This window comes from Bombina bombina, chromosome 7, assembly GCF_027579735.1.
Source record: "Bombina bombina isolate aBomBom1 chromosome 7, aBomBom1.pri, whole genome shotgun sequence".
Classification (NCBI taxonomy): Eukaryota; Metazoa; Chordata; class Amphibia; order Anura; family Bombinatoridae; genus Bombina; species Bombina bombina.
In genome coordinates, this window is record NC_069505.1 from 105,634,323 (window position 1) to 105,646,582 (window position 12,260).

The 12,260-nt window shown below is 34.5% G+C and overlaps 1 protein-coding gene across 1 annotated transcript in view; it reads right to left on the reverse strand.

Annotated features, from left to right (window-relative positions):
• Positions 1–12,260, reverse strand: part of ALX4 (ALX homeobox 4) — a 123,162-nt gene that overhangs the window by 36,516 nt on the left and 74,386 nt on the right. Inside the window, exon 3 of the mRNA XM_053688889.1 lies at positions 1,499–1,627. Within this exon, the coding sequence (XP_053544864.1) occupies positions 1,499–1,627 (129 nt within the window). The remainder of the gene's footprint in view (positions 1–1,498; positions 1,628–12,260) is intronic.

Sequence of the window (12,260 nt, forward strand, 5' to 3'; positions counted from 1 at the left end):
GTTATTCTCCTGTGACACTCCAGATGGGGATGCAGCTTGTGACCCAATCAGGAGCAGGTATACTTGTGTATGCACCAATCACTGGCATTTTCCTCATTTTCCTCATGCATCTCTGACTACGTTTCACTCTGTTCTCGGGTGGAATTTGTTTAAGAATGACATGCGCTAGCACAATAGTGTACAGGTTATTAAATGCTTAGTGCCTTTTCAGCTCACTGGGACAAGATACTCCATAATGTTCTTTGTTACATTTAAAATAGAAAGTTTTCACATTTTTTGAAAAATAGATATTCTTGTGCTGAATAAAACTATCATCTTGATATATGTGAGTTGTCCCTATCAGCCAATCAGCATCAGAGTCCTGGGAGCCCAGATGTACACAATCATACACTTCCTGTTAGTTTCACTGTAAATTTATATATCTTTTACTTAAGCGGACAGTGTACTGTAAAATTGTTTTTCCCTTAAAGGGACACTATACCCAAACATTTTCTTTCATGATTAAGGTAGAGAATATAATTTTAAACAACATTCCAATTTACTTCTATTACCTAATTTGCTTTATTCTTTAGATATACTTTAATGAAGAAATAGCAATACACACAGTGAACCAATCACAGGAGGCATCTATGTGCAGCTACCAATCAGCAGCTACTAAGCATATCTAGATATGCTTTTCAGCAAAGAATATCAAGAGAATGAAGCAAAATAGATAATAGAAGTAAATTAGAAAGTTGCTTATAATTGTATGCTCTTTCTAAATCATGAAAGAAAAAAAATGTGGGTTTCATGTCCCTTTAATGTTTTTCCACAGACTTGTTATACCAGCTGTGAAACCACAACCCATTAAAATAGATTGAGCTTGAAGGGAAATCAGATCTCTTTTTCTTATCACTTTCTGTAAACACACACATGCTGCTTTATATGATTTCTGTAAACCAAAGCCCAATACTTAGAGAGAACAAATACAAATTAACATTTTATAACTTAAACTATCCTAACACCCACTGGGAGTGTCATTTCTTCTGCTAGCTATGTTTACACAGCGTTTCTATTACCTATACTCAAGCATAGAAACATTTAGTATATGTAGGGATACCACTGGCAAAAACAGCTACTTCAAATGCCAAAATAAAGGTAAAGGATCTATTTGTTAACAATTAATACACTTCAGCAAGTAAAATCGATAATTGGGAAGACATTAAAGGGGAGAAAACAATTAGGGAACACTGTCCCTTTAAAAAATAAACAAAAACATTTTATCATGTTTAACTGCTGTTCTTTCACATACATGACAGAAAAAGTATCATCATGTCCCTTTAATACTGTTGGATGCACCACTAACATGCCAGTTTATGAATGTATATCTAAGCTGATATATTGCCTGTTACAGCTTTTATCTAGTTGTGCTGAGCAGCAGTGTCTGCAATGTTTGATTATAAAGAATATGGCCCTCAGTGTACGTTACCTGAGAACGCTTTGAACACACAGGACTTACCTGAGCATAGTTTTCTGCTCTGGTTAGGATTGGGAGCTCGTAAGCCGAGGTGAAGTGAGTTCGGACTTGCTGCATCTGCCCAAACCTCTCCCTCTTTCGCCACTTCGCTCTCCGATTCTGGAACCAAACCTGGGAAAGAGACACTAGTTAGTGTCAGGGATATGGACAACTGACATCAGGTGAGAGTGCTTATATCTATGTAAGTAGATTTCACAAATAAATGGAGCAGTCTTATCCACAGTGTGGCCCTCTCTTGTCCCTACTGTTTCTGAGCCAGGACAGGGAGCAATTTTTCAGAAATATATTTTTTTTTTTAATAAAAGCTATATATCTATTTGTGTTCTGAAGAAGATGTAGGGCGCAGAAAAGTGGAGATCATTTTTATTTATATATATATATATTGATTGTACTCAGGCCTTCCTAACAGGCCACAAATTGAGGATATCTGAACTGGAGCACAGGTGAAATAATCAGCTGATTAGTAACCATGGTTATTGTACCTGCTCTCATCCAAGGTAACCCTGAAAATCTGGCCTGTTGGGGAGGCCTTAGGATAGGTTTGAAAACCAGTAGTCTAGGCTAAACTTTTGCAAAAAATAAATAAATAATAATAATATAATAGGAATAAACAAAATCAATGTGTGGAGAAAGTAGATTGCCAGTTTTAGGGAACATTTGGGATGCTAATACACTGGTATATGACTTGATATGTTTTTTTTGCTGGGAGAGTGAACTTTATGTGTAATTCTATTGGCAAAAGCTTGTATTTTCCATTTAAACTTTATGGAAGTTTTATTTCTTTGATTGATTGGTTGATTGATTGATTTTATATTGGAACCCTGTTGCCATTTGAGGCAGTTATTTTCTACATCAGAAAGCCCAAACTGTTTTGCACAGAGGGACGGTCATCAATAGCAGAGAACAAAATCCTATTATACTCACAACTGTGCTTAAAGATAATGCTTTAAAATACCATTAGATTTTGATCAAATTACATTACCATTTTAAAAATTACAATTTTTTTTTTGTATTATTTAATTTCATTTTACTGTTTATATCCTATTCAGATTTAAAACATTTGGTATTATTCTTATCTATCCTATATAATAAAGGGCCAGGTATGTTTGTCCGAAGCTGTCATGCACAGTAGAGACTGCAGCGTGAGACAAATATACCTGGCCTGGCCGTAAGGAAGTGTCAGGATCAGACAGCAGAGAGTGTGGGCCGGAGCGGGTGTGACAGAGGCGTGGTCTGGCAGAGCGGGCGTGGCAAGGGTGGGCAGACGGAAGGGGATGTGGCGGGTGGGACCGCTGCACTGCAGAAAATGGCCCGTGTACACTGGCTTTAGGACTAGTTACTTATAAAGCATCAACAAATTATGCAGTGCTACATTCAATGAATACGTTGGGGTACAAGTAAAATAAGGGTAGGTTACCTTGTGTGGGTACATTATAATACATACAGTAACAAGTAAAATAAGGGTAGGTTACCTTGTGTGGGTACATTATAATACATACAGTAACAAGTAAAATAAGGGTAGGTTACCTTGTGTGGTACATTATAATGCATACAGTAACAAGTAAAATAAGGGTAGGTTACCTTGTGTGGGTACATTATAATACATACAGTAACAAGTAAAATAAGGGTAGGTTACCTTGTGTGGGTACATTATAATACATACAGTAACAAGTAAAATAAGGGTAGGTTACCTTGTGTGGGTACATTATAATACATACAGTAACAAGTAAAATATGGGTAGGTTACCTTGTGTGGGTACATTATAATACATACAGTAACAAGTAAAATAAGGGTAGGTTACCTTGTGTGGGTACATTATAATACATACAGTAACAAGTAAAATAAGGGTAGGTTACCTTGTGTGGGTACATTATAATACATACAGTAACAAGTAACATAAGGGTAGGTTACCTTGTGTGGGTATATTATAATACATACAGTAACAAGTAAAATAAGGGTAGGTTACCTTGTGTGGGTACATTATAATACATACAGTAACAAGTAAAATAAGGGTAGGTTACCTTGTGTGGGTACATTATAATACATACAGTAACAAGTAAATAAGGGTAGGTTACCTTGTGTGGGTACATTATAATACATACAGTAACAAGTAAAATAAGGGTAGGTTACCTTGTGTGGGGTACATTATAATACATACAGTAACAAGTAAAATAAGGGTAGGTTACCTTGTGTGGGTACATTTAAAATACATACAGTAACAAGTAAAATAAGGGTAGGTTACCTTGTGTGGGTACATTATAATACATACAGTAACAAGTAAATAAGGTAGGTTACCTTGTGTGGGTACATTATAATACATACAGTAACAAGTAAATAAGGGTAGGTTACCTTGTGTGGGTACATTATAATACATACAGTAACAAGTAAAATAAGGGTAGGTTACCTTGTGTGGGTACATTATAATACATACAGTAACAAGTAAATAAGGGTAGGTTACCTTGTGTGGGTACATTATAATAATACAGTAACAAGTAAAATAAGGGTAGGTTACCTTGTGTGGGTACATTATAATACATACAGTAACAAGTAAAATAAGGGTAGGTTACCTTGTGTGGGTACATTATAATACATACAGTAACAAGTAAAATAAGGGTAGGTTACCTTGTGTGGGGTACATTATAATACATACAGTAACAAGTAAATAAGGGTAGGTTACCTTGTGTGGGTACATTATAATAATACAGTAACAAGTAAAATAAGGGTAGGTTACCTTGTGTGGGTACATTATAATACACACAGTAACAAGTAAAATAAGGGTAGGTTACCTTGTGTGGGTACATTATAATACATACAGTAACAAGTAAATAAGGGTAGGTTACCTTGTGTGGGTACATTATAATAATACAGTAACAAGTAAAATAAGGGTAGGTTACCTTGTGTGGGTACATTATAATACATACAGTAACAAGTAAATAAGGGTAGGTTACCTTGTGTGGGTACATTATAATACATACAGTAACAAGTAAATAAGGGTAGGTTACCTTGTGTGGGTACATTATAATAATACAGTAACAAGTAAAATAAGGGTAGGTTACCTTGTGTGGGGTACATTATAATACATACAGTAACAAGTAAAATAAGGGTAGGTTACCTTGTGTGGGTACATTATAATACATACAGTAACAAGTAAAATAAGGGTAGGTTACCTTGTGTCGGGTACATTATAATACATACAGTAACAAGTAAATAAGGGTAGGTTACCTTGTGTGGGTACATTATAATACATACAGTAACAAGTAAATAAGGGTAGGTTACCTTGTGTGGGTACATTATAATACATACAGTAACAAGTAAAATAAGGGTAGGTTACCTTGTGTGGGGTACATTATAATACATACAGTAACAAGTAAATAAGGGTAGGTTACCTTGTGTGGGTACATTATAATAATACAGTAACAAGTAAAATAAGGGTAGGTTACCTTGTGTGGGTACATTATAATAATACAGTAACAAGTAAATAAGGGTAGGTTACCTTGTGTGGGTACATTATAATACATACAGTAACAAGTAAATAAGGGTAGGTTACCTTGTGTGGGTACATTATAATACATACAGTAACAAGTAAAATAAGGGTAGGTTACCTTGTGTGGGGTACATTATAATACATACAGTAACAAGTAAATAAGGGTAGGTTACCTTGTGTGGGTACATTATAATAATACAGTAACAAGTAAAATAAGGGTAGGTTACCTTGTGTGGGTACATTATAATAATACAGTAACAAGTAAATAAGGGTAGGTTACCTTGTGTGGGTACATTATAATACATACAGTAACAAGTAAAATAAGGGAAGGTTACCTTGTGTGGGTACATTATAATAATACAGTAACAAGTAAATAAGGGTAGGTTACCTTGTGTGGGTACATTATAATACATACCGTAACAAGTAACATAAGGGTAGGTTACCTTGTGTGGGTACATTATAATACATACAGTAACAAGTAAAATAAGGGTAGGTTACCTTGTGTGGGTACATTATAATACACACAGTAACAAGTAAAATAAGGGTAGGTTACCTTGTGTGGGTACATTATAATACACACAGTAACAAGTAAATAAGGGTAGGTTACCTTGTGTGGGTACATTATAATACACACAGTAACAAGTAAATAAGGGTAGGTTACCTTGTGTGGGTACATTATAATTCATACAGTAACAAGTAACATAAGGGTAGGTTACCTTGTGTGGGTATATTACAGACATTACTTTTCGTTCATGACCATGTGATTTTAAACAACTTTATTATTTACTTCTATTAGCAATTTTTCTTTGCTCTCTTGGTATCTTTTGTTTAAAAGCAGGGAGCACTAAATGGCAACAGTTTTGCAAGAATGTTATTAATTTGCAAGCACACTAGATTGCAGCACTATTTCCTGCCATGTAGTGCTCCAGATGCCTACCTAGGTATCTCTTCAACAAAAAATACCATGGGAATGAAGCAAATTTGATAATAGAAGTAAGCTAGAAACATTTTTAAAATTGTATGTTCTGTCTGAATCACAAAATAAATGTTTTTGGGTTTCATATCCCTTTAACAAACAAAGGTTTATGGGGTGTCATTGTCAGTTTGCATCTATAATAAGCACAAAGAGCAGGAAGTTACAAAACTATTTATCATCATTGATTCACAGAAGATTTCCTAAGCTTTAGTGAAACTGAAATACTGTACAATGCTCAAAAGTTACTTGTAGGTACTTTCAGTTAGTATACTCATGGTCCTATTAGCGCTAGCTTTGAGGCAGATTTGATACTTAGTAAATCTATGTGTCACAAGGTGCATATTCATAGACACTCTAGTGGTTGCAAGGTGCCTTGTTGTGAATACCAGATTATGTTCAGTAGAAATCATACTGGGCAGCGGCGGCGCTACTTAAAAATAAGGTTTGAGCGCACACACGTAGGGCTACATTAATCAAGGACTAGGAGAATTCTCCTTTGCATTCGTCTCTGAGTTCTCGGCAGCTCACCCTTGGAGAGGTGCACCGGTGCGTACAAATTCAACAAAAAATTGCAGGTATTAATTTGTGCTGTTTGGAAGGCGAGCTTGGGTAAATTATGATTAATTTCTCTACGCGATAAAAGAAAGTTCATTTCAAACTCATGTTTTTTTAGGTAATAATTTTTGTGTTTTACATGGGGCAAATTTGCGCATTAATTTTGTCGTGTTGCCATAATACATTTTTACTTTAACTTTGTTATAATAATGACCCTAACACACACAAATTTTAATACAATTTTTGTTCTTTGTGGGGCAATTTTGTATTCTATATTTGGCTTATGTATCTAGCCAAAGATATCCCTGATAGAATAAAAAAATACTCTGAATAATCAGAAATAGATGTGAACATGACATGAGTTCAAAGACATAATGATTTCTAATGCTGTTTTCCCCAGGACCTATGGAGAACTATAATGCCTGTATTTGTAGAACTTTGCGTTCTCCAAAGGTGCAAAAAAAAATCATAAATTGGTAACTGGGCGTAAGGCTAAGGTGACTAAAACTAGCAAATGTAACCCTTTTTTAAGCGCACCGGTGCACCTTGGTGAACGCAAACGAAGTGAGAGGAATGTAAAGTCGGACTTGCCCAATTTTTTTCATATGCAGATTTATAGGCGCAATTTTAGGAGAATTGCTTTGATAAATCCTGCTCTTAGAGGGAACGGTAGTTCTAGGCACAGGGACCATGATTACTGATTTGGCATGTGCCAGTGACCACTGTCATACCCTGCAGGTGACCCTTAGATACAAAGTTGAAAAGACGGTATTTCTGTGAGATTTTATTTTCAGAAGCAATTAAGGTTCATACTAGCTAATATGATCCACAACCTATCATGTTGTCTTGCGGATTCTTACAAAACAGCAGAGACATAGGCACCCAAAATACTCTTTTCGCTAATGTATTGCTTGGAAGAAATGTGTGCTTTTTTTATCTCCTCTCCCAAATCCTGCTCCTCCACCAGGACCTACAAGAGCTTTACTGGATAACTAATGCCTCAAAAATAAGTTTTTAATGTAATGATCAGGTAATTGCTAAATGATTGCCACCCCCCCTCCCCCCCAAAAAAATTCAAATTGCCAATGCAAAACCTCTGTTTAAAATAATGTATCCAGTATAAAAAAAAAGTTATAGTAACATGTAAATTATAACTGTATCCATTATTGTATAGTACAAATGATTTTAAATTGCATAGATAACGTTTCACGCTTCCCAACTACTAGTTTAAGTAATAAATGTAACTGTTTAAATTGACAAGTGTGTTTTCCTGAATAAAAATGTTTTTCATGTGTATCAAATTACTTCCTTAAAGTGATGGTAATCTCTCCCCTTTTTAAAAACAGATCCGGAATGTTAGTTATATTTTAGATGCAGTTTCATTCATCAGTTGTAACGAAGATGCGCTATAATTACTGTTTAATATGGTTATGAAATTCAAAATACCTGTGCTCCGCCACCCACTTCAAAAGTAAAATTTTCAGTAAACTAACGGTCTGAATTGTTCTCCAATTAAAGCTCTAGCTACAACAAAAGTGCCATATGGGTAGAGCGCTGATTGGACAACAATTTAGCTAACAGAAAATTTGACTTTTGAAGTGGGCGGGGGAGCGCGGATATTTGAATTTCATATCTATATTAAAAAGTAAGTTATAGCGCAACTTCATTACAACTGATGAAAAACTCCATCTAAAATATCACTAGCATCTCACATAAGCAAAAACAGACGTCAGTAGTTTAACCCCTGCAGTAGAAATACTGTTCAGGACCCACGGATACTGCTAGTCTTGAATGGAAACTGCCATTGATCCAATCACTAGTGCTAGTTACACAGCTGACTCATGCGACTAAAGCTGCTAATTGGATCTGTGGCATTGTCTACTCGGGGCAAGCAGTGCTCTGTGAGTCCCAATAGATACTTTTACTGTATTTTAACCCCTTTTAAAGGGGTTAAACACATAGTAGTGCAGGGGCACTAGTCTTCATTTTTTTTTTTTTTTACTATTATGGCTCTTTAATTGATATTTTACTTTCAACTAGTATTAGAGCAATGTGTAAATGACTTGGGAACTATACAAGTTAGCGATGGCACAGCATGGGATACTAGCTATTTATATGTTTATACTAGTTACTGTGTGGGCAATAGTTGGATTTATTTACTATGCAAATGAGCGATAACACAACATTTGGATTGCTAGTGATTTATAGTACTAGTTAGTATTAGAGCATTGTTAAGGGTGTGGGCTACTGGTGATTGTTTATTCTTGTTAGTGTTTGTGGGATGTTGGGTAACTAGTGATGTATTGTACTAGTTAGTACAACATATCTTTAACACTGGTTTACTATACTATTCAGTGTTACTAGTGATTTATTATACTTAGTGTAAACTTAATGTAGTTCCTAATTTACTGCTGGTTAGCATTAGTGCCCCTTATATATTACTATTTAATTATTATACTAGTTTGTGCAATATACTGGTAACTAATGATTTATTATACTAGTTAGTATTAGTGCAATATACTGGTAACTAATTATTTATTATACTAGTTAGTACTTCTACTGTAACTAATGATTTATTATACTAGTTAGTATTAGTGCAACATACTGGTAACTAATGAATTATTATACTAGTTAGTATTAGTGCAATATACTGGTAACTAATGATTTATACTAGTTAGTACTTCTACTGTAACTAATGATTTATTATACTAGTTAGTACTAGTGCAACATACTAGTAACTAATGATTTATTATACTAGTTAGTATTAGTGCAATACACTGGTAACTATTTAGTATATGAATTAGTATTAGTGCAATATACTGGTAACTAATGATTTATTATACTAGTTAGTACTTCTACTGTAACTAATAATTTATACTAGTTAGTATTAGTGCAATATACTGGTAACTAATGATTTATTATACTAGTTAGTATTAGTGCAATATACTGGTAACTAATGATTTATACTAGTTAGTACTTCTACTGTAACTAATGATTTATTATACTAGTTAGTATTAGTGCAACATACTGGTAACTAATGATTTATTATACTAGTTAGTATTAGTGCAATATACTGGTAACTAATGATTTATTATACTAGTTAGTATTAGTGCAATATACTGGTAACTAATGATTTATACTAGTTAGTACTTCTACTGTAACTAATGATTTATTATACTAGTTAGTATTAGTACAACATACTGGTAACTAATGATTTATGATACTAGTTAGTATTAGTGCAACATACTGTTAACTAATGATTTATTGGACTAGTTAGTATTAGTGCAATATACTGGTGTCTAATGATTTATTATACTAGTTAGAGTACTGTTTGGTTACAAATGATTTATTTATACTAGTAAATACTATTTTTAGGTTACACAGACTATTATACTAGTTAGTGTTAATACAATAAGGTCTGGATTATTACTGATTTATTATATCAGCCTGTGCCAGTACAGTATTTGAGTAACTAGAGATATATTGTGTACACTCCTGTTTTATGATACTAATTATTTTGCTATTACAAAGGTTCCTGTTGCTTACACAAGCCAAGGGGTACATGTTTGTCTTACTTGGCTCGCTGAAATATAATCAGATAAATTCTGGTGTACAACATATTGCTGCACTGTTTGGGTATCTCCATGGAAGTTTTTGCTGGACTGACCTCCCTAGTATTCCGAGCTCCAATTAATCATGATGTTAAAGCTGTAGGATTTGGGCTTAGGAGCACGTTCATGGTGAAATTGTTTGAATGGCTGATGTGGGGGTCAGATTTTTTTTGGTCTTAGACTGTAGAACACATCTCCAGATACATCATAAATCAGACAGAAAATGAAGGGGGTCTCCTTGTATTCTACGAAGGGCAAATCTCAGAAATGGTTCACATTTTGCATGGTAGATTACAGCTCGTCTCCTGGGATCCATGGATTCTGAGTGGTGACAATACTCACACCCCAGTGTCAGGGTTTTATGAAGGTTTTGTCTCATCTGTCTTCCTCTAAATCCCCATCACTAATAGAATTATTACACTGGCTTCAGAAAGGGGGTGTGTGCTCAGTCCATATACTTGTTACAAGCAATAATCCTGTTGCTTATAAAATAATAATGTAATGTGATTGGACAATATAAGCAGGGCCACTGAATTAGGAGGTGGGGGTCATGTGTTCTATTAGCTAACAAATAAAAAAGGGTGAGATGACGCACTTTATTATGGGCTGATATAATATAGTTATTAAAGTTACCAATTCTCTCAATTATATGATTCATGTTACTGTGTTTCTTTTAATGAAAAATGTAATCTCTTTAGAAGCAAAATCTTTTATAGGTCAGGTAGTGCTGATGCTATTGTAAGCTTACATATAAATGTTGTTGTATAAGTTTACATTAGATAGTAAGATAAAGAAGAGATCAGATAGATATAATATTAATATTCCAAATTATACCCCCCTCCCTCCCTTTTGTATCTGAGGGAAACCGGAGAGCTTATTTGTCAGCATCCTGTCCTGGGAAACCAGTTTGGGATGAGAGGGTCAGATAGCTTGTGCTTGTTTTCATTCCATATTTAATTTCCTGCTGATCCTGGTCTGGCTGTATCCCTCCCACAAACCTCCCATGGCTTTTCTTTCTTTTTTTTTTCTGGGGGGGGGGGGGGGGCAGATAATGGGATCTACACACAGAGGGGGGGATGAAAACAACCAAACTCTAAAAAATAAACAGAGAAATAAACAAGTCATACAAATAGATCATTACAAGACAGAGACTGCTATATCATGAAGACAATTTGCAAGTATAATAGATTGTAATGTATACAGTAGGGGAGGGTTACATTGATATTTATGAATACAACATATTTGCTTTTTTAACCAAAATTGTACAATACTCAAGTCAAAATTAAACTTCATTGATTCAGATAGAGCATACAATTTTAAGCAACTTTCTAATTTACTCCTATTATCAATTTTTCTTCGTTCTCTTGGTATTTTTATTTGAAAGTAAGCTTAAAAGCCGGCCCATTTTTGGTTCAGCATCTGGGCGCTTGCTGATTGGTGGCTACATTTAGACACCAATCAGAAAGTGCTACCCAGGTTCTGAACCAAAAATAGGCCGGCTCCTATGCTTACATTCTTGATTTTTCAAATAAAAATACCAAGAGAACGAAGAAAAATTGATAATAGGAGTAAATTAGAAAGTTGCTTAAAATTGCATGCTCTATCATGAAAGTTTAATTTTGACTAGACTATCCCTTTAAATGGACATATAAATTGCAAAATGTTAGAACATTTTACTACTGCAATATTGCTATATAACTGTGTGTTTAACCCTGCAAAGGAGTTGGGTTTGGTTGCCATGTGGAGAACCCAGGAGAGAACTTGTATTGTAGAAAATGGCACAGGCAATACAACCTCTGATTGGTTAAATTACCTTCTGCCTAATTGAATTTTAAAAAAAAAGTCTAATACATTTTGCAAAAATTTTGTTTCATGAAAAATATTAAAAAAAAAGGATGCATGCATATTTTAGATAAAAAGTCAAGAGGCTTTGCTTGGATAATGGCAAATGAAGTCAGATGCCCAAAAAAATTAAAGAAAATGTGATAGTAGGAGTAAATTAGAAAGTTGCTTAAAATTTCATGCTCTATCTGAATCACGAAAGAAAAAAAATTGGGCTCAGTGTCCCTTTAATATCTAAGCCACAGAAGTTCTCCATATTTATGAGCTCACATAGGA